A 19684-nucleotide genomic window follows, 5' to 3' on the forward strand; every position below is an offset into this window, starting at 1 on the left:
AGTGCCATCTTCAGAGGGAGCCGGCCTCTAGACTTGGAAGGCTGTACATGGATAATCCCACAGAAATCTGGTGCCCAGTTAGTCCCTGCTCCACGCACTCCGGGTCTCCTTCCACACTCGCTCTGCCCCTCCCAGCACCTGAGGACGATCGGACTGGCCAGGCCGGTCCGCCTGCCGCTCCAGGGATCCGAGGAAGGGCGTACCCAGCCTCCCCGCCCTTGATACAATCACCCCCACTCGTCTCTGCTCCACCCTGCCCCGCAGCCTCCAAACCCACGTCCCCGCCGTAGCTCCGCCCCCTTCTCCCTTAGCCCGCCTCCCTCTATTACGGGTTCTCGCTCAGCGCTCCTGGTGGATATGGTTTTTCCGGGAGAGACCACGCTTCCCCTCATGCTCTCCAACGGCTCCGCCTTCCCGCCGGAGCCTGACCCTTCCCAGCGTGCTTGGCGATTCCGGCGTGCGAGGCCCTCGGAGGGCAAGGCCCCAGGGCCTGGCTTAGGGGCGCGAAAGGCAGGCTGGGAATTGTAGTTCGCGAGTCCGCGAGGGCAGCTAGAGGCTGGCGGCGGGAGGGACTCGTTGTCCCAGCATGCCCTGCGCATCAGCCCGCGCGCTCGCAGTTTCTCGCTCTCGCCCGCCCGCTCCCTAGCTTGCTCGCGCTTTTGCTCGCGCTCTCCTCGCGGATCGAAGGGGCTCTGGCCACAGCCTGTGGTTGGGAAGGGCGACAGAGGCAGCGGCTCAGGAGAAACGAGGCTGCGGTGGTGGTGGTGGGAAGATGTCGGGCGAGGACGAGCAACAGGAGCAGACTATCGCCGAGGACCTGGTCGTGACCAAGTATAAGATGGGGGGCGACATCGCCAACCGTGAGTGCGGCCTCGGGGGTCCGGAGATCGAGGCTGGGAGGGAGAGGCAAGGGGGACGGTGCTTGACGAGCCGGTGAGGGGCTGGAGCGGTGGGGTCATGCAGAGTGGGCTAGTGAGGGCCCCCCGCGGGTCTGCTGGGTTTGGCGTGGTGGGAAGGCTCGTTATCGCGTTTGGGACCTGAGCGGCTAGGCCTGGGCTGGAGTCTGTGAAGATGCAGGCGGGTGGCAGGGAAGAGCGCAGAGCGGGGCCCCGGCTGGCTCCGACCCTAGGCCCTTGGTAAGGAGGCAGGGCGTATGTCCTGCTCTTCATCCTTCTGTCTGGATCTCTGCCTCTGATTTTGGCAGCAGGGAGGCCACCTCGGAAACGAAACGCTCCTCTATTTTGTCGCTGCTCCCCGCCGTCAGGAGCCTAGCCGGCACGTGTTGCCGGGTCCCCAGCGGATCGCCGGCTCCCTTCCTCCGCTACAGTCCCTGACACTAGCTTCCCTACCACGTGCTTTGCTGTAGTCTTTCGTTCTTTACTTCAGCTCCCTCCCTGGAGGGGGCCGCCTTCTACTCTTGGGCCAGCTCAGGGACCGTTGGAGGGTACCCCTGGAGAACCCCTAACATAACTCTTGGAGACGTATCTGGTTGTTCTTGAAGTTATCATCTCCAATCTGCGCAGATAGCTTTAGTTAGTTGTCAAATTTGATTGCTCTCAGGGGTTTGACAGCTCTAGGAGTGTTTTGAGGTTCTTTTCACCCCAACCAGGCAAACCTGTGTAGAGCACTGGTAAAGGGGAGACTGACTTTATAGGATCTCGGAAGTTATCCTTATGGGGGCTCGCTCAGACTTCTCAGCAGCTGCCTGCCACTCTAGGCAGATGTCTCACTTTCTCTTTTCTCTCTTTGCGATTTAAAACCCAGTTAGGGGACAGAAGATGCTTGTCTTTGGGCTTTTAAATGGTTTTGACAGTAAAGATAGGTATTTAGGATGCCTTTGATCCTATGGCTAAAAACCTGAGTTTTTCAAACTTCCAAAAAATCCCCAAAACTTGGATCACAAAAATCAAACCTATAGTTCACTTTGGGCCTTGGAGAGGATATCCAGTGAACAGAACAATGCTTTATAACATAATGGACATTTAGTGGTTTGAAAACAGAAAAACTTTTTTTTCCTCTTGCAGTTTATAACTTCTGAGGCACTTGGGATTCCAGATACCAGTTGGAAACTCTTTTGGGTCACATACCTCATTGAGATCTGCTAAAAGCTATAAGCCCAAGCTTGCTGAAGCCCAGAGACCTTAGGTTAAGTCTCCTTGACTTGTTATATAAAGAAATAAGTCTACATATTGAGATTACTAACACTTAATTGGGGTGTCTGGGAAGGGAAGAAGGTAGCATTTAACAATGCATCAGCTTCGGGTCAGCAATTCTATGTCTGCCCTCCTGTTGTCCCTGACGCCTATAAATTTCCCCCAGTCTGCTTTGCCAGTGTGTTGGATACCTTGCTGAGAACCTCCTTGAAGTTCATGACTCTGTCCTGCACACCTCAGCTATCATCTTGGGAAAGTCTGCCTTGCCTAGGGAGACAGACAGTGCATACAGTGTCACCAGTTGTCACAATGTATAAGGAAGTGTTGGCTCTTTTTAGGAAAGGAAGGTAGCAATTTAGAGATGGATAGGTAAGTACATTCCAAGAGGCACAACTTTTTTTTTTTTTTTTTTTTTTTTTTGTCTTTTTGCCTTTTCCAGGGCCACTCCCTCGGCATATGGAGATTCCCAGGCTAGGGGTCGAATCAGAGCTGTAGCCACCGACCGGCCTACACCAGGGCTACAGCAATGTGGGATCCGAGCTGCGTCTGCAACCTACACCGCAGCTCACGGCAACGCCAGATCCTTAGCCCACTGAGCAAGGGCAGGGATCGAACCCGCAACCTCATGGTTCCTAGTCGGATTCGTTAACCACTGCGCCACCATGGGAACTCCCAAGAGGCACAACTTGTTCTCTCTTTCATCCTTAAAGCAATGGCACCAGGAAATGTTTAGCTTTGAGGTATTGCTTAGATGGTAACTTAGACAACACTTGCAGGACTGATCCAATGGGATTCTGTTCCCAGGGGTACTTCGGTCTTTGGTGGAAGCTTCCTGTTCAGGTGTGTCGGTACTGAGCCTGTGCGAGAAAGGGGATGCCATGATAATGGAAGAGACAGGGAAAATTTTCAAGAAAGAAAAAGAAATGAAGAAAGGTAAAAATAATCCCCCACTAATTTCCTGCATTTGACCCTTATTCAGTCCTGTTTGTTTTATTATAATGATGCACCCCCAGCTCCAGCACTGGTTGAGATATTTGGAATGATAAGGGGGATTCAAGCAGTTTCCCATCTAATCCAAACTGATTAAACTTAGGCAAGACCCTGATGAAAATTCTTTCATCTTTCTGAGGGGCAGCAGGCCTCTAAGAGAGCACGCAAGGCAATAAGGCTGATTGTCTCTTTACAGGTATTGCCTTTCCCACCAGCATTTCAGTAAATAACTGTGTATGTCACTTCTCCCCTTTGAAGAGCGACCAGGACTATATTCTCAAGGAAGGTGACTTGGTAAAAATGTAAGCTTAAGCCATTTCAGAGCACTTGTCTTTGTCCTAAGCATTCACAGTAGTGCCGGTTGCTAATGCTCTTCTCTGCTCTTGTCTTTCAGTGACCTTGGGGTCCACGTGGATGGCTTCATCGCTAATGTGGCTCACACTTTTGTGGTTGATGTAGCTCTGGTAAGTGAACTGCTTCTCTCCTGACCACTGGCTGCCCTTACGTAAGGGTACATAGATATTACCTGAATGACCAGCTGAGTTAAAGACTGGTCCAGGAAGGCACTGACTGCATTTCCTTATCTACAGGGAACCCAAGTAACAGGGCGGAAAGCAGATGTCATTAAGGCAGCTCACCTTTGTGCTGAGGCTGCCCTACGCCTTGTTAAACCTGGAAACCAGGTAAGCTGTTTTAGTCCAATTCCAAAGGCTGATAGAGCCAGGGGTGCATGAGGCATCTGCATGTAGCTATTCTGTATTGAACTGCCAACTTCTCTTACAGCCTCCTTCTAAAACAAACTTTTTTTTTTGCTTTTTAGGGCCGCATCCGTGGCATATGGAGTTTATATATTCCCAGGCTAGGGGTCCAATCGGAGCTTTAGCCGCCGGCCTATGCCACAGCTCACAGCAACACCGGATCCTCAATCCACTGAACGAGGCCAGGGACCAAACCCACAACTTCATGGTTCCTAGTTGGATTCATTTCTGCTGCACCACGATGGGAACTCCCCAACAACTTTTTTTAAAATCAGCTACATTTTAGGTTGGGATTTCTAAAAGAGAAGAGGCAGGAACAAAGAGCTTAATACCAAACAATTTAACTCTGAGTGCCTGCCTTAGATGGATGCATGGTTTCATGCTGGGTGTAAGGGGATATGTGGCCCCTTCCTCATGGAGCCCATAGAGATCCTTCTCTTTTCATGTTTTGGTTGTGCATCTTTCCCCCAAATAATTCGAGATTGATAGCATACAATAAAACATATGTAGAAACTCAATTTTAGAAGCTCATAAAACAAGATTCATGATAGTATCAATAAACCAGTGGCAAAGAGAGGCCGGAGGCCCTCGCGTGACAATATTAGGAAGCTCAGGGATCACCCTTCTCATGAATTTGGTGTGTTACCAGTGGAGACGTTTCTCTAACACTTACGCTTCCAGAGACCTATTTAATACTTAGAGCATCCTCTTTCTTTTTTTCTCTTTTTGTTGCTCCTTTTCTATGCTCTTGTTTGTTTTTGGTACTTTTCATCGATTTGTCCCCATTGTTACTTAATTGCATCATTTGAACTTAAATCTCTGTTGTAGCTTTCCTATATTGATACCTAATTCATAGAGCTGTTATAGAGCACTTTGAACGGTGCCTTCCACATAGTGAATGTTGTGTTAGCTATGATTTTACACATTATTTCCTCATCTGTCTGTAAAATGGAAAAAATTTAACTTATCCCTCATTCTCACAGGGTTGTGAGTACTGAGATGATCCACATAAAGTGATTATCACAGTATCTGGCGTATAGTTTAATAATAGCTGTGATTGATAATTTACTTTTCTTTTGAATGGTAGTTTAGGTGAGGATCAGATCATATTTGAAAGAGATAAGAAGGGGAAAATAAGAGCTAGGTAGGTTAAAATGCCATGCCTAATGGACTAACCACCGGACTATTGTCAGAAAACCTAGGTTTATACCAGATTCTTTCAGTTAACTGGTTGAACCCTGGGCAAGTCATTTAGCCTTTCTGAACATCAGTTTCCTCTAGGTTGTGATAGAGACCTGCTCTGTTCATCTTCCAGGATTGTTGTCTAAGTAGACCATCTTCGTGAAAGCGCTTTGTAAAATGGTACACAAATGTGATTTCTAGGTTGTAGGGCTATGAAATGGAAAACCAATGAGAACTGTATTTTTTTGTTGTTGTATTGTCTTTTTAGGGCTGCACCCACAACATATGGAGATTCCCAGGCTAAGGATTGAATCAGAGCTGTAGCCACCAGCCTTCACCACAGCCACAGCCACAGCCACGTCAGATGCACGCCTCGTCTGCGACCTACACCACAGCTCACGACAGTGCTGGATCCTTAACCCCCTGAGTGAGGCCAGGGATCGAACCTGCACCCTCATGGATGCTCATCAGATTTGTTTCTTCTGAGCCACAACAGGAACTCCTGAGAATTGTATCTTCTGGAGGATATCAGAACTCCATTCTTTTATGCTTCTTATTTTCATGACATCTTACCAGCTCCAGTATCTTACCTTTTACTTGATCTTGTACTTCTAGAACACACAAGTGACAGAAGCCTGGAACAAAGTTGCCCACTCATTTAATTGCACACCCATAGAAGGTGAGACCTCAGATAGCAGGGTTGGAGGGTGTCTAGGTAGTTTAACAGACTTAAGACTTTTGCTCCCTTGAGGATCCATCCTGGCTCTGTTGTTACAAGCCAAGCCCAAAACCTCAGTGCCCTGGGCTCTCATTGCCTGGCCCACGGTTCTCCTTGGGTGGGTGGGTAGGTTGGAAACCTTTTTTGATTCTAGATGGGTGGTACCATAGGCCCTGTCTATCCACAGGTATGCTGTCACACCAGTTAAAGCAGCACGTCATCGATGGAGAGAAAACCATTATCCAGAATCCCACAGACCAGCAGAAGTAGGTGCCCATCCTGTCCCTTACCTTCTGCCATACTAAAGTAGGCAGGAACGCCTTCTGTACTCCAGGCTGATCTTTAATCTTGTCCACCTTCTACTCTAAGCTCCAGGAACTGTGTATTGCTCTTTACAGTTCCCTTTCGGTTCCTTTTAGGAAGGACCATGAAAAAGCTGAATTTGAGGTACATGAAGTCTATGCTGTGGATGTTCTCGTCAGCTCAGGAGAGGGCAAGGTGAGGAGTGTTGACTGGAGCTGGCAAAGAGGGCTGGCTGAGGGTGTGTTCCCAGAGCACCAGACCAAAATGTGATCTCACTTTTCTAGGCCAAGGATGCAGGACAAAGAACCACCATTTACAAACGAGACCCTTCTAAGCAGTACGGCCTGAAAATGAAAACTTCACGTGCCTTCTTCAGTGAGGTCGAAAGACGTTTCGATGCCATGCCTTTTACTTTAAGGTACAACTACACTTAGCAAGGACAAGGCTTGGACCTGGGATGAAGCATGGCCCACACACCCAGGGACACTCTTCCTTCCCCAGCCCGCCCTCCCTCTCCCCTCCTGCCTAGACTTGTAGCTCCAGCCTGTGCATGTGCGTCTCCCCCTTTCCTAGAAGGCAGTATGAAAAAGCAGTCCTACTACGCCTTTCTGCCTGAGGATAGGAGTTATTTTAAAACATGAGCAGAATGGGAGGTTAAGGGTACCTGACCTTGTCTTTCTCTCCCCAGAGCATTTGAAGATGAGAAGAAGGCCCGAATGGGTGTGGTGGAGTGCGCCAAACATGAACTGCTCCAACCATTTAATGTTCTCTATGAGAAGGAGGGTGAGTCCCAAGAAGAGAGTTGCACTGTGGAGCCCCTGATTGTGGTCCCCTCCTTCCTCTGGCTCCTCAAAAGACTGTGACATGGGAATGTTTTATCAAAACACTTTCTTTCTCTCACAGGTGAATTTGTCGCCCAGTTTAAATTCACAGTTCTACTCATGCCCAATGGCCCCATGCGGATAACCAGTGGTCCCTTTGAGCCCGACCTTTACAAGTCCGAGATGGAGGTCCAGGATGCAGAGCTCAAGGTTAGTGGGGGGTGGAAAGAGGCAAGTATGTGGCACTTGGCCTGGGAGTGAGGACTAGGTGACAGGAAAGTCCTGAAGAGCTACGGTGCTGAGAGTAGCCCTTGGGAAAATTTGTTTTCCTTCTTCCTCCTATTTTCCAGGCCCTCCTCCAGAGTTCTGCAAGTCGGAAAACCCAGAAAAAGAAAAAAAAGAAGGTTTGTTATGATTCTCCCTCTCTGGCAGGGTGAACCTGATCCCTCTTGATTCCACCTTCCAGGGTCGTGTGGGCGTAGAGATTTCTGTATGTCCTTTATTTCCCCCCTTCTCAGCCCTGGCCTAGAGAATTAGGCTATTTTTATCCTTGGTCCCCCAGACTCTACCCCAGGTTGTTGGAAACTGACACATCTCCCTCTCCTTTCCATGAATATAGGCCTCTAAGACTGCAGAGAATGCCACCAGTGGGGAAACTTTAGAAGAGAATGAAGCTGGGGACTGAGGTGGGTCCCATCTCCCCAGCTTGCTACTCCTGCCTCATCCCCTTCCCACCACACCCCAGGCTCTGTGAAGTGCAGTTCGTCTTCTCCACCCAGGACCGCCAGCAGAGCGGGGTCTCCCTGTCCTCCTCCCAGCCCCCAGCCCAGCCCCCTTCCAACAACAACCAGCTCCAACTGACTCTGGTCTTGGGAGGCCAGGCTTCCCAGCCACCGAAGACTACTTTAAATAGAAAAGAGAAATTGAATAATAAAATCAGGAGTCAAAATCCATCGTCTTCAAGCCCCTCTTTCTAGCCTTTTTCTACTGTTCTCTGCTTGGTCGAGGTTTATGGCCCTACAACAGAACGGGGAGGAGGCTAAAGTAGCCACCACCACCAAAAACAGCTGAAATGTTTTTATACCACTCCAACGGCAACATTTTCCCATCTGTTGGGCCTTGTTCCTCTCTTTTCCCACTCTTCCCACGTATTTTATCAGGCCTCAAAATAGAGAAGGAGCTATTCTTCAAATTTGTTTTCCTTCACATGTGGCAGATTCCTTTTATGATCCAGGCTATCTAGTCAGGCCCCTCCTGTTTTTAGGAGCTGGAGCCTGCATTTATTTGCCAAGGGATTCTCATCTATCAAATGGATCCTCATTTGTAAATCTTTGTAGTCAATTTTATTCTGCAGGACTCCCCCCCTCCCCACTTCCACAAAGCTGTAAAGAAGTAATCCATCTCAACCTTGTCCCATTTCTTTGGAGTCAGCAGGGTTCTTCCCTTGCTCCATGTTAGAAGCCTGAGCTGGAAGCTCAATTGTGGTTTTGTTCCCTGTTTGAAATATATTGACCTCCCTTCCTTGAAAGAAAGACCAGGAACCAGAAGAGCAGACTGACTGAAGAGACAAAACTCCTGGCTTTCTGAAGCTGTGGACTCAGATTGGATGAATTGCTAGGGGTTTGGAGACAAAGGTGATGAATTGCAGTACCTCTGGCATGCTGTCCCAGGGAACTAGGGCTCCTGCTAACTTATGAGGTTTTTAAACATTGAAAATGACATGGCATTAAAATAAATTTGGATTTGCTCATAATCTTGTGTCTCTATGATACTTATTTGATGAAGGTGGGGGAGTGAGTTGAAAGGATCATTTGAAACCAGTTTTCTACAGCCATATTCTACCTTTCTTTTTAAAAAAAAAAAAAAAATCCTAAATCCTGGGTTCTGCAAATTCAGAGTAAATTTTATAATGGGAGTTTAGTTTTCTAAAGTAAAAACATAGCCTTTGCTTGCTGCTGACACTTCATTCAGGACACTTAATGTTTACTGCAAAAAAAAAAAAAAGAACACTTGGGAGTTCTCTTGTGGCACAGTGGGTAAGGAGCCAGCATCACTGCAGCGACTTGAGTTGTTGCTGTGGCAGTTTCCATCCCTGGCAAGGGAACTTTCCACATGCCACAGGTGCAGCCAGAAAGAAAAAAATAATAACTATGCAAGTGTTTTTTCTTGACTTAGGAAGCCAGGAAGAATGCCTTTAGAATTAGGCAATTTTTCAGGGCCAGTCTGAGATTGGGTGGCAATTTATTAGAGCATTTTACACTGGAGGCATTGTGGATTTGAAGATACTATACTGAATAAAACCATATAGAGCTTATAGACTAGAAAGCAACAGGTGAAATCATAGTGGACTTGATACAAAGTAATTCTGCTGGTGTTTTGTTTGTTTGTCTTGTTTTTCTTCCCATTTTTGGCTGCCCCAGGGCATGCAGAGTTCCTGGGCCAGGGATCAGATCCAAGCTGCACTATAGACCTAAGACCCAAGCCACAGCCGCTGTAACTCGGGATCCTTTATCCCTTGTGCTGGGCCAGGGCTTGAACCTGCATCCCAGCTCTCCCAAGACGCCACCAATCCCACTGTGCCACAGAGGAAACTTTTTTTTTTTTTTAATGCATGCACCAGCGGCATATATAAATTCCTGGGCCAGGGATTGATTCCAAGCCACAGCTGCAGCAATTCTGGATCCTTTAATCCTCACCCAGGGATGGAACCTGGATCTTTGCAGCAACCTGATCTGCTGTTGCTTTTTTTTTTTTTTTTTTGTCTTTTTGCCACTTCTTGGGCGGCTCCTGCAGCATACGGAGGTTCCAAGGCTAGGGGTCTAATCGGAGCTGTAGCTGCCAGCCTACGCCAGAGCCACAGCAACGCAGGATCCGAGCTGCGTCTGCGACCTACACCACAGCTCACAGCAACGCCGGATCGTTAACCCACTGAGCAAGGGCAGGGACCGAACCCGCAACCTCATGGTTCCTACTCGGATTCGTTAACCACTGCGCCACGACAGGAACTCCCGCTGTTGGATTCTTAACCCACTGCACTGGGGCAGGAACTCTTAGGGTTTTTATTTTTGTTTTCAAAAACTTATTCCATTCTAGGAGCTCCCCTGGTGGTGCAGTGGGTTAAGGATCTGGCGTTGTCACTGCAGTGGCTCAGGTCGCTGCTGTGGCCTGCCTGGCCTAGGAACTTCAACTTTTGCATGCAGTGGGCGGGGCCAAAAAACCAAAAACTTACATTCTGATGGAGATAATACTAAAACCACCTAAGCACTTGGAACAAGGGTCCTAAATTTAGATATTTTTTTTTCCAGAGCTAAAAAGGGGAAAGGTTATAAAAGGAAACCACTAAAAAAAAAGGATTATAATAAGCCTTTACTGTATTTTACAGTGAATAAGGCGAAGTCTGCATGATTAAAGGTTCCCTTTCATCCTAACTCAAGTTTCCTGTAACCAAATCTTTGGGAGTCTTTTTCTGGGTGCTTCTGACCCAATCATACGAGGAGACTGGCAAGTTATCTTACCATCAAATACCATTCTTGTCCTAAAGAAATGTCTAGCCGATCCTAGCTAGCTTCCCTTCTGTTCTTTGATTTGATCTTCACGTTGTGTAGAGGGAGAATCACTTAAGTATATTCTAAGCCAGATGCTTTGTGGCCAGGAATCTAGTGACATTCTGCCTCAGGCGTTGGAGTTGGCTAGAAAAAGAGTTGATCTATCTTAAATAGTGCCAAAGGTCTCTGTAGTATGACAAGCTTTCTCGACTCCCCACTTTACATCCTTCCACGTTCTGGAATCTTAGAACCTTTGGAAGTTCCGAAATAGAATCTCCCTGCAGCAACTTAGGTTCAGAACATAAGGCAAACCAGTTTTTGTAAACTCTGCATCTATCCACAGTAAAATGGAGGGTGTCGCCGGGAAACTGCAACTCCCATGAAGCAATGAGAGGGAAGACGGAAGTCACTAACCTACGCTTTTCTGCACTTCTGGGTCTCTTACTGGAAATACATGCTCATATTTAAATAATATAGTATCCTTATAATAAAACCTGGGGAAGGGAAATTTTGTAACTCACACTCAAAATAGTCTATTTTCCAAGAGAACTGTCCCAACTCAAACACTTACCACGAACCCAAAGGGCCAAAAGCTATTGTTATTACCCTCCCGCAGCCCCGCCCCTGGGGGCAGGGCGAGACCACGGAAGTGACGACACCGAGCATTGCATTAAATATCCGTAGGCGGGCCCCTAGCGCTCTCTCGGCCTTAGCGCCATCTTCTGAGGTGAGTCTCGGTTTGGGCTCTCTCCGGTTCCGAGTACAATCCGTAAACATCTGATCTCTGCGATTGCCATCATTACAGCGAACTAACTGTAGACTTTTTTTCTTTACCCGTAGAAACCTCCGCGCCATGAGAGCGAAGGTAAGCAGTCCCCGTTAGTGAGCTGAGGCTCTAAGAATTGGCAGTTGCAGGGGAGACCCAGGCAAGGGAAGTCCGCCATCGTTCTCGGATCGCTAGGTTCTCAAGGGTGCCCAAGAGCTGGTGGGACAGGGAGGATAGTTTGGGGAGAAGCAGAAGCTGGGAGTTAAGTGGGGGTGGAGAGCGGGAATAGGATAGCGCATGCGGGATTGGGGTTTTACAGCGGGGATCCGGGTGGGAGTCCAAGTTGTTGATGTGATTACTGCGACTAAGTCCTCCTAAGTGGTTAAACCTGTCTGGTTAAAAATTACACTATTTATATTCCTCCCTAAACTCGTTGCTACAACTAATGATATCTCGTTTTATTCTCTGCTTCTGGTTGTGATCGGTTGACAGTGGAGGAAGAAGCGAATGCGCAGGTATGCTGAGACTGCAAGTACAGGGTGGGGGAACTGGAGCACACCTTGGGCGAAGCTTGGGAGGAACATTTGGTTTAGAAATCTAAACAGCTTAAGATGAAAAACATGAGCATTGACTTGGCAAAACCAGGGATTGGACACAAGAGGATAGAACCGTAGTGTTCGTTGATTTTTTTTACCCACCCCTTGTATGGTATGCACATTTTAGATGGGAGGGAAAGAAGATTGGGTTTGTGGGCAGGAGGTGCATTCTCGTGTCTGGTTTTCAGGCTGAAGCGCAAAAGAAGAAAGATGAGGCAGAGGTCCAAGTAAACTTGTACACCGTGGAAGCCACAGGAGCAGAAACGAAATCCCAGAGGCCAGGGACGTTGGTACAATTTGTTGGACTGCATGCCTTCTGTCTAGAACTTGTCTCAATGGATCTATAACAACTTTTCGCCGTTCTGATCGCCTGGACCACTCTGAGACCCACCTTGCTCATATCAAAATGGTCCCTTTTGGTTTTTTGCCCTGGACCTGTGACTTTCTGGACTAGTTCTGTTCTCAGTTGTGGCTGAATGTAACACGTGTACAATAAATTATCTGCTGTTTTAGCTGAAGAAAAAAAGTCATCTTGTCTGTTGATGTGGTTTTTATGGTTCATTGGCTGGGGTGTTCTGTATGAGTACTCGCTTTAGAGAATATCTACACTGAGTCGGGGGTGCGGGCCCCGCCCCTGGCCGACTGGTTCTGGACCCTGGGAGTTGCTGGAGTGTTGGGTGGCTCTTATTTCCTGGAAAGGGCGTTACACACGTCAGGGACCGCTTTCAAGTTGATTTCGCCGGCGTGTGGGCAAACAGTTCCGCTCATCGTCCGAAAGGGCTACATTTGCTACGTCCCGCGCTTGGGGCTCTTTGCTGTGCTGTTGGGTCCGGTTGCCATGGTGACACGCAAAGCCTGCTGGGAACTTCCTGCGGCTAATCGCGCAAGTGCTTCGTGAGCCATAGAGTATAGTTCCGGGTCTGGCGGCTAGAGCGTCATTTCTTCCGCAGGAAGCGGAAGGGCGATAGGGTAGGCGGCTCTTTGTCGAAGCTAGAGGACCGGCAGGCGGCAGCAGCAACTACGGCGGCGGCGGCAGGTGAGGGAGGCGGGAGACTTAGGTGGAGGCCGCGCCCGGAGGGGAGGAGTCGGGGCCGGCCCAGCGGCTGGGCTCGGCCGGGCTACACAAGGCCCCCCAGGACTGAGTTTCCTCTGCCTCACGTCCTAGGGCTGAACCCCTTTTCTGACTGACCCCGCTTTGCGAGCAAACGCCAGCTCCGTGACGTCACAGCCCTGCCCATCCCCTCAGCCTCATGTCACCTGGAGTCCCCCTCCCCGCTTCACTTCGTGCTCCTCTAGTGTCCTGTTCACCTGGTCCCCGGCTGAGCTCTGGCGGTACTGCACAGGAACCTGCCAGACTAGAAGACTTGCTTTGGGAAACTCCTAGGACTTTTCGCAAACTCTGGGGTGTTTCGAAGCGTCATAATCACCGCCCCCAAGTCTAATCTGCCATCCCACTGCGCTGTCAGTCGCTGCCCTTGCACGGCTCCCTATTCGGAGTTCTTAACGCCAACCCTAGACCAGGCTACGATCCACGCATCCTCCTTCATCTTGGGGCAGGACGCCCCTCACCCTTTGTTCACTCAGGACTGGTTTTTTTCCAACTCATCCTCCTAGGCTGTCCAAATTTGTTCTGTTCCTTATTATACTCTTCTTACTGATAGCTTCTGCCTTTGACAGGTGAAGTTCAATTTGTACCCTAAGGAAATCTTAGTTCCCAGAGCTCTTGCCATTTGATTAGACTTTATTCTTGTAACCACCCCATAGTCCTCTGTTCTAATCCCTTCTCACACCCAAGTCTCTGTTTTTCTCCTGTTCAGAACCCAGCAGTGATGTGGAGGTGGAGACCCACAGGAGCCCCGGACTTCACCTGAGCTACCTCAGGTATCTAACAATCCTGGGAGAGTTGGGTGGGCAAGAGTATGGTATCTGATTATCTGCTTCTGGTGGGACTTGCAACATGGATCAGGCTTGGATAGGTGCCATTTATTTTTCCCCAGGTCATTTCCTTTTTAGTAGAACTTTGTATCTTCTCTTTTCTCAACCCTTTTTCCTTGGTTATTTTTATCATTCTGGGACTGTCTCTGTTTGGAGGAAGAGGAGCCTTCTTGTACAGATTCTCTTGCAACTCTGGTCCTTGATAGCATGAGTTCATTTTAGGGTTCATTTTGCCTTTAAGTTAAAATCAAGGTAAAGGACTGAGTGGTTAGGGGCCATCAAGGGCTAAAAAAATTGGAAAGATTCCCCTGCACGCTAGAGGACACGATATGAAGTTCTCCCATTTGAACAGCAGGGGGAGCCTTAACACTGCCTAGGAAAGGCTTAGGAGGTCAGACACGTGGTAGCAGGGACTCCTAGCCGTGTTGGGGGTGGGGGGAAGGGAGGGCTAGAACCGGGGCAGTGGACTGACATTCCTGAGCTCTCTTGGGAAAGAGGAGACTTGAAAAGCTTTTATGGAGTCTATAAATAAAGAGGATCTTTATAGGGTGAGAATGGTGAGGTTTGATGTCAGTGGGATCTTCCCATGGAGGGGTATAGAATGGGGAAAGATACTTGTTCCTATGAAATTAACTCCTTCCTATTGCCTTGATGCTGCCATACATGGTTTTGTCCTTTTGGGGTCTCTAAGTGGAGATTCCAGCTAGAACTCTAGCCCCTGAAATGGAGGGGTGGGGGCTGACCACCACAGAGTTGAGAATGGTGGTGATCTGGAAGAGAATACCACAGTGTGACAGGTTTAGGGACTGCCCTCAAGCCAGTGATACCCGTCCCTTTACTCAGGGTTTCCTGGGGTCTAGAGATCTTAACACTTTAGAGCCCTCACCACGGAAGAGGGGATGGGGGAGGGTCTGTCGCCAGGATCTCATTATTCACAGCCCTGGTAGCTCAGCAGCTTAAATTATCCAGTTACCAGTCTCCTCAACCTGTTCAGACACCGACAGCAGTTTTAATTTTGCTTCCACAACTTTAATAAGGTCATTTCAGAAGGAGAAATAAAATCCAGCACTATTCTCTCCCTGCCCCCTCCTTGGCCTAGCATGTTAGTGAGATGAGGTGGCTTCTCCCCAGCTCCCTCCCTCCTCCGTTAGTCAGGCAAGTGTGAATCACTCTGACCCAGACCAGGTGCACAAGGGCCTGGGCGGGACTTCTGACAAGCTAGCCAGTCCAGGCAGAATTCTCATTAGGTTCTCCATCTCCAAAGTCATTGCCCCTCTGGCCTGCCTCTTGCTGGACTGCCTGCCCGATAGTCGGGAAGAGTTTGGTCTCTCTGGAGGACTTTTATTTGACACAGTTCTCCTTTTTCCTAGCAGTCACCAAGGGTGGCAAGAAAAGGAAGAAAGCCCTGAGTTGGGGGGGACCAGGATGCCTGACCGGGACAGCTATGCCAACGGCACTGGGAGCAGCGGTGGAGGCCCTGGAGGCGGTGGCAGCGAGGAGGCCAGTGGGACAGGGGCAGGCAGTGGCGGGGCCAGCTCAGATGCCATCTGTAGAGACTTCCTGAGGAATGTGTGCAAGAGAGGCAAGCGTTGCCGCTATCGCCATCCAGACATGAGTGAGGTGTCCAACTTGGGGGTGAGCAAAAATGAGTTCATCTTCTGCCATGACTTCCAGAACAAGGAGTGCAGCCGTCCAAACTGCCGATTCATCCATGGCTCCAAGGAGGATGAGGATGGCTATAAAAAGACAGGAGAGCTTCCCCCTCGGCTGAGACAGAAAGTGGCAGCCGGCCTGGGTCTTTCACCAGCTGACCTACCAAATGGCAAGGAGGAGGTCCCTATCTGCCGCGACTTTCTCAAGGGTGATTGCCAGAGAGGAGCCAAGTGCAAGTTCCGTCACCTGCAACGGGATTTTGAGTTTGATGCTCGGGGTGGAGGAGGCGCTGGTGGTGGGGGCTCAGCAGGCCCAGTTCCCCCAGGACGACGTCATGATCTCTATGATATCTACGACCTCCCTGACAGGGGCTTCGAGGACCATGAGCCAGGCCCCAAGCGCCGGCGAGGTGGATGCTGCCCCCCAGATGGCCCCCATTTTGAATCATATGAATACAGCCTGGCTCCACCCCGAGGGGTGGAATGCAGACTGCTAGAGGAGGAGAATGCCATGCTCAGGAAGCGGGTAGAGGAGCTTAAGAAGCAGGTCAGCAACCTGCTGGCCACCAACGAGGTACTGCTGGAACAGAATGCCCAGTTCCGCAATCAGGCCAAGGTCATGACCCTGAGCTCTACTGCACCAGCGACTGAGCAGACTCTGGCCCCCACCGTGGGCACTGTTGCCACTTTTAACCACGGCATTGCCCAGACTCACACTACTCTCAGCAGCCAGGCTCTGCAGCCTCGCCCCGTGTCCCAGCAAGAACTGGTGGCCCCTGCTGGAGCTCCAGCTGCTCCCCCAACTAATGCCGCACCTCCTGCTGCTCCCCCACCCCCACCCCCACACTTGAACCCAGAGATCACGCCATTGTCAGCTGCTCTGGCTCAAACAATTGCCCAGGGAATGGCACCCCCACCTGTCTCCATGGCTCCTGTGGCTGTATCTGTGGCTCCTGTGGCCCCTGTGGCTGTGTCGATGGCCCAACCCTTGGCAGGAATCACAATGAGCCACACCACCACTCCCATGGTGACTTACCCCATCGCTTCCCAGAGCATGCGTATCACAGCCATGCCACACTGATGGGGCTAATGGACACTCCCCTGGTATAGCCTCCCAGGGCTGGGGTCGAGGGGCCCGTACCCACTCGCCTAGCCCTCCCCGGCCCTGTCCAAAGGGCTCACTCGCGAACTAGGACAAGAGACTACAAGGAGATTGCTTCTGAGAAGGGGTTGGGTTGGTGTGTTTTCTCTCACCTCCCTTTGACGAGGGTCCTCTTTTCCCATCTTCCTTCAAGCCTCACAGAGGGGGCTTGCATAGGAGTGCAGACTGAAGGCATCAGAGGAAGGACTGGCTGAGGGGCTGTCCTCTGATGGGAATTTGGGGACATACTTGGTCTTGTCCTCTCCCGCACAGCACAGGTTCCAGCACTGGCTTTGGAAGAAAAAAATACCCTGTCCAGAGGGAAAGCCAGGAAAGAATGGGAAGTGGGTGGCCAGGAGAGAAGGCCTGATAGGAGCCCTCAGACAGTTTGGGGCCTAGTTGAGCTGCTCCTGGGCCCGTGGGGAAGGCGGGGACCACAGTATTCCAGCCCAAAGACTAGGGGAGCATTCATTACCTTGGCTTGGCCTGGAAATCCGTAGGGCAGGGCCCACCACGTTCCAAAGAAATAAAAACAAAATTATTTTTAACAAATGGAGGCAGTTTAAACTTGCTTAGATATTCTGTGTGGAAGATGGGAACAGTAAATAGATCTCATGCCAAATGGGATAAAGACCCCACTCTCACATAGCTTGGGTAGGTTGGGCAGAGGCCAGAGAATAAGGGTAGGACCCAGAGCAAAGCCAAGTGGGGCTTTGGGGAAGGTACTTTGTGGGGTAAAAACATTGGAGCCACCAAGTCTAGTTTAAAAATAGTCCCATCTGTTCTGGTTTCTATCTGCATATACTATTCCCAGGTTGCCTTAGTAACCAGGGCTTCTAGGGTCATTTAGGGGGGGCAAGTACTAAGGAGGGTGAATTTGCTGGGAAATGGGAATGGGGTATGTATTGACAGAGCCTTCCCTTATTCAAACAGAGCAGGGCAGGTGGCAGTTGCTTCCTGAGTTGTTGACAGCAGTTAATATCCCTCCTACCCCATCCCTTCCTCAGTTACCAGTGCCTTAAGCCTTCAAGGCTTGAGAGGTGCTGGGAAAGGGAGAGTTCTTCTGGGGACACAAGCTTTAGGTTTCATCCATTTCTTCCCTCTGCCTCCACATAGGACCACAGAGGTTTTTAATCCAATTAAGAGTCAGTAAGGCCAAGGGTCCCAGTAAGCAAACCTCAGTTCCTCCTCAGCGCATGGCTGATGTAGGGGAAACAACTCAGGTGTCCAGGCTAATGGAACAGTGGATTTTGGGGTAGAGAAAGTGATCCTGGGTTCTCACCCCATCATATCTCCTGCTACCTCTTGCTCTCTTGTCTGGTTGATCACTCAGGTTACACCTGGGGTTGGAGATGGTGGGCTAGGTCAAGGCCAGTCATTAAAAAAGGGGGGGTACCTAAAGACTACAAATGGGCAAATACTGAAATGTTTTTTGTGGATTTTAGAAACCACACATTGATAAGCTTAATGTTGATTTTTCTGGCACAATTCTGGATTATTAAAAGAGATGGTTTATGAGCATTTAGACAAATGTTATCATAAATACCAACATGAGTTTGTCCTAGCCAAATCCCGACAAGCTAACTTTATTATTATTATTTATTTATTTTTGCCAAGTATCTCTAAAGAGGTACATTTGGGAAACTGTAGACATTGTCTGTACTGTATTAACATGCTCCAGCTGAAGACCACCAGAAATATACTTGCAGTTGAACAAGTTGGGCTTAATGTTCATTGCAGTGATGAAGAGAGAATGCCATGCGGAACCATGGTGTGTCTTGCACAAGGGTGTTAGAAAAGACCTATAGGACTTGGACTTCCGTTAAATGAGTTGGCAGAAGGTTCAAGGGAGTGGGACTTCACTCTGGATTGGGTGCTGTCAGGGAAGCAGATAATGCTAAAGTGAAAGCTGAACTGTAATAGGTAATGAAGCAGCAGTCACCCAATAGCTGGGAGAAGGGGATGTCTGCTCTTTTATGGTTTGCACACTGACCTTTTTCGTGCTTAAACAAAATTGTGAAGCGACCTTGTTTTTTTTGCCTCACTTCATCACAGTGTCTGAGTGCCCTTGTCTGATGCTGGTGTTTTGTGGGACTGTTTGTATCCCCAAGGAGAGCACCATTTCCTACCTTCCCAAGTTAGCCCCAACAAGTCCAAAGCCTAGCTGTGTCAGGCCAGTTCCCAGATTTCAGGAGCTGCTTTCCTCTTTCTCATCTGCTAAGTCATTGCAGATAAGATGATTATTATGAGTTGTTTAATAGTAGAGTTTGAGTTGGAATCAAAACTGAACATTTGTGCCTCATCAATGATGATTAGTGCCTTCATGTTAGAGAAATCTCTAGCCTCTAGTGATATACCCCAGGGTTATGTTTTACTTAAAAAGGAAAAAAACTGGAGTTCGCATCGTGGCGCAGCAGAAACAAATCTGACTAGGAACCAGAAAGTTGCAGGTTCGATCCCTGGCCTTGCTCAGAGGGTTAAGGATCCGGTATTACCGTGAGCTGTGGTGTAGGTTGCAGGTGCGGCTCAGATCTGGCGTGGCTGTGGTGTAGGCTGGCAGCTGTAGCTCCAGTTTGACCCCTAGCCTGGGAACCTCCATATGCCACAGGTGTAGCCCTAAAAAAGCAAAATAAATAAAAAGAAAAAACTTACATAAAAATATGAAAAGCTCAGTTACCAAAAGTAACAAAGAAATACTAAATATTGAGAAGTGTTTTCCTGCGGCATATGGAGGTTTCCAGGCTAGGGGTCTAATTGGAGCTAGAGCCACTGGCCTATGCCACAGCCACAGCCACTCGGGATCTGAGCCGTGAACGCTGGATCCCTAACCCACTGAGCAAAGCCAGGGATCGTACCCACAACCTCATGGTTCCTATCAGATTCGTTAACCACTGTGCCATGACAGGTACTCCTATTGAGAAGTGTTTGTAACTTGGATTGATCCTCCCCCTAAAAATTGCTTGACCCTGTCTGAGAAACAAATGCCGAAGTCTACATTAGCAATAATTCACAGGAGAACAGCATGGGACTTTCAATTAGTTACAAACATTTAAAATCTTAGTTCTCATAATATCTCAGTTAATAAATATTAAGAGCCTGCTATGTTTTAGGGACCTTTCTAGAA

General features: G+C 49.0%; 2 protein-coding genes and 1 long non-coding RNA gene across 5 annotated transcripts; 2 read left to right on the forward strand and 1 right to left on the reverse strand.

Annotated features, from left to right (window-relative positions):
* Window positions 578–7878, forward strand: PA2G4 (proliferation-associated 2G4). Of its 2 annotated transcripts, none has more exons than XM_013988304.2 (14): window positions 578–860; window positions 2958–3086; window positions 3340–3445; window positions 3538–3607; window positions 3734–3826; window positions 5699–5762; window positions 5989–6067; window positions 6221–6299; window positions 6389–6522; window positions 6793–6887; window positions 7008–7135; window positions 7276–7329; window positions 7545–7611; window positions 7705–7874. In XM_013988304.2, exons 1-13 carry the CDS (start codon window positions 773–775, stop codon window positions 7608–7610), a joined length of 1185 nt encoding a protein of 394 aa, XP_013843758.1. In that variant the 5' UTR covers window positions 578–772; the 3' UTR covers window position 7611; window positions 7705–7874. The 2 variants fall into 2 exon arrangements, with proteins under 2 accessions (XP_013843758.1, XP_020947459.1); XM_021091800.1 differs by adding an exon at window positions 2025–2145 and having other exon boundaries at window positions 589–860; window positions 7545–7878.
* Window positions 11091–18553, forward strand: ZC3H10 (zinc finger CCCH-type containing 10). Of its 2 annotated transcripts, none has more exons than XM_003126269.6 (6): window positions 11091–11197; window positions 11311–11335; window positions 11729–11751; window positions 12021–12868; window positions 13650–13713; window positions 15138–18553. In XM_003126269.6, exon 6 carries the CDS (start codon window positions 15193–15195, stop codon window positions 16498–16500), a length of 1308 nt encoding a protein of 435 aa, XP_003126317.1. In that variant the 5' UTR covers window positions 11091–11197; window positions 11311–11335; window positions 11729–11751; window positions 12021–12868; window positions 13650–13713; window positions 15138–15192; the 3' UTR covers window positions 16501–18553. The 2 variants fall into 2 exon arrangements, with proteins under 2 accessions (XP_003126317.1, XP_020948513.1); XM_021092854.1 differs by having other exon boundaries at window positions 15141–18277.
* LOC106507497 lies at window positions 14775–16872 on the reverse strand. Its single transcript, XR_001303527.1, has 2 exons — window positions 16674–16872; window positions 14775–15666 (listed from the first exon to the last, which is right to left on the reverse strand). It is a non-coding gene; the product is annotated as an uncharacterized LOC106507497 (long non-coding RNA).

Source organism: Sus scrofa, chromosome 5, assembly GCF_000003025.6.
Source record: "Sus scrofa isolate TJ Tabasco breed Duroc chromosome 5, Sscrofa11.1, whole genome shotgun sequence".
NCBI classification, from domain to species: Eukaryota; Metazoa; Chordata; class Mammalia; order Artiodactyla; family Suidae; genus Sus; species Sus scrofa.

Coding starts and splice junctions, on each gene's coding strand:
- PA2G4 (XM_013988304.2), top strand. CDS start 773: ATGTCGGGCGAGGACGAGCAACAGGAGCAGACTATCGCCGAGGACCTG. Junction 6,300..6,388: donor TCAGCTCAGGAGAGGGCAAG/GTGAGGAGTGTT, acceptor TCACTTTTCTAG/GCCAAGGATGCAGGACAAAG. Junction 7,136..7,275: donor TCCAGGATGCAGAGCTCAAG/GTTAGTGGGGGG, acceptor CCTATTTTCCAG/GCCCTCCTCCAGAGTTCTGC.
- ZC3H10 (XM_003126269.6), top strand. CDS start 15,193: ATGCCTGACCGGGACAGCTATGCCAACGGCACTGGGAGCAGCGGTGGA.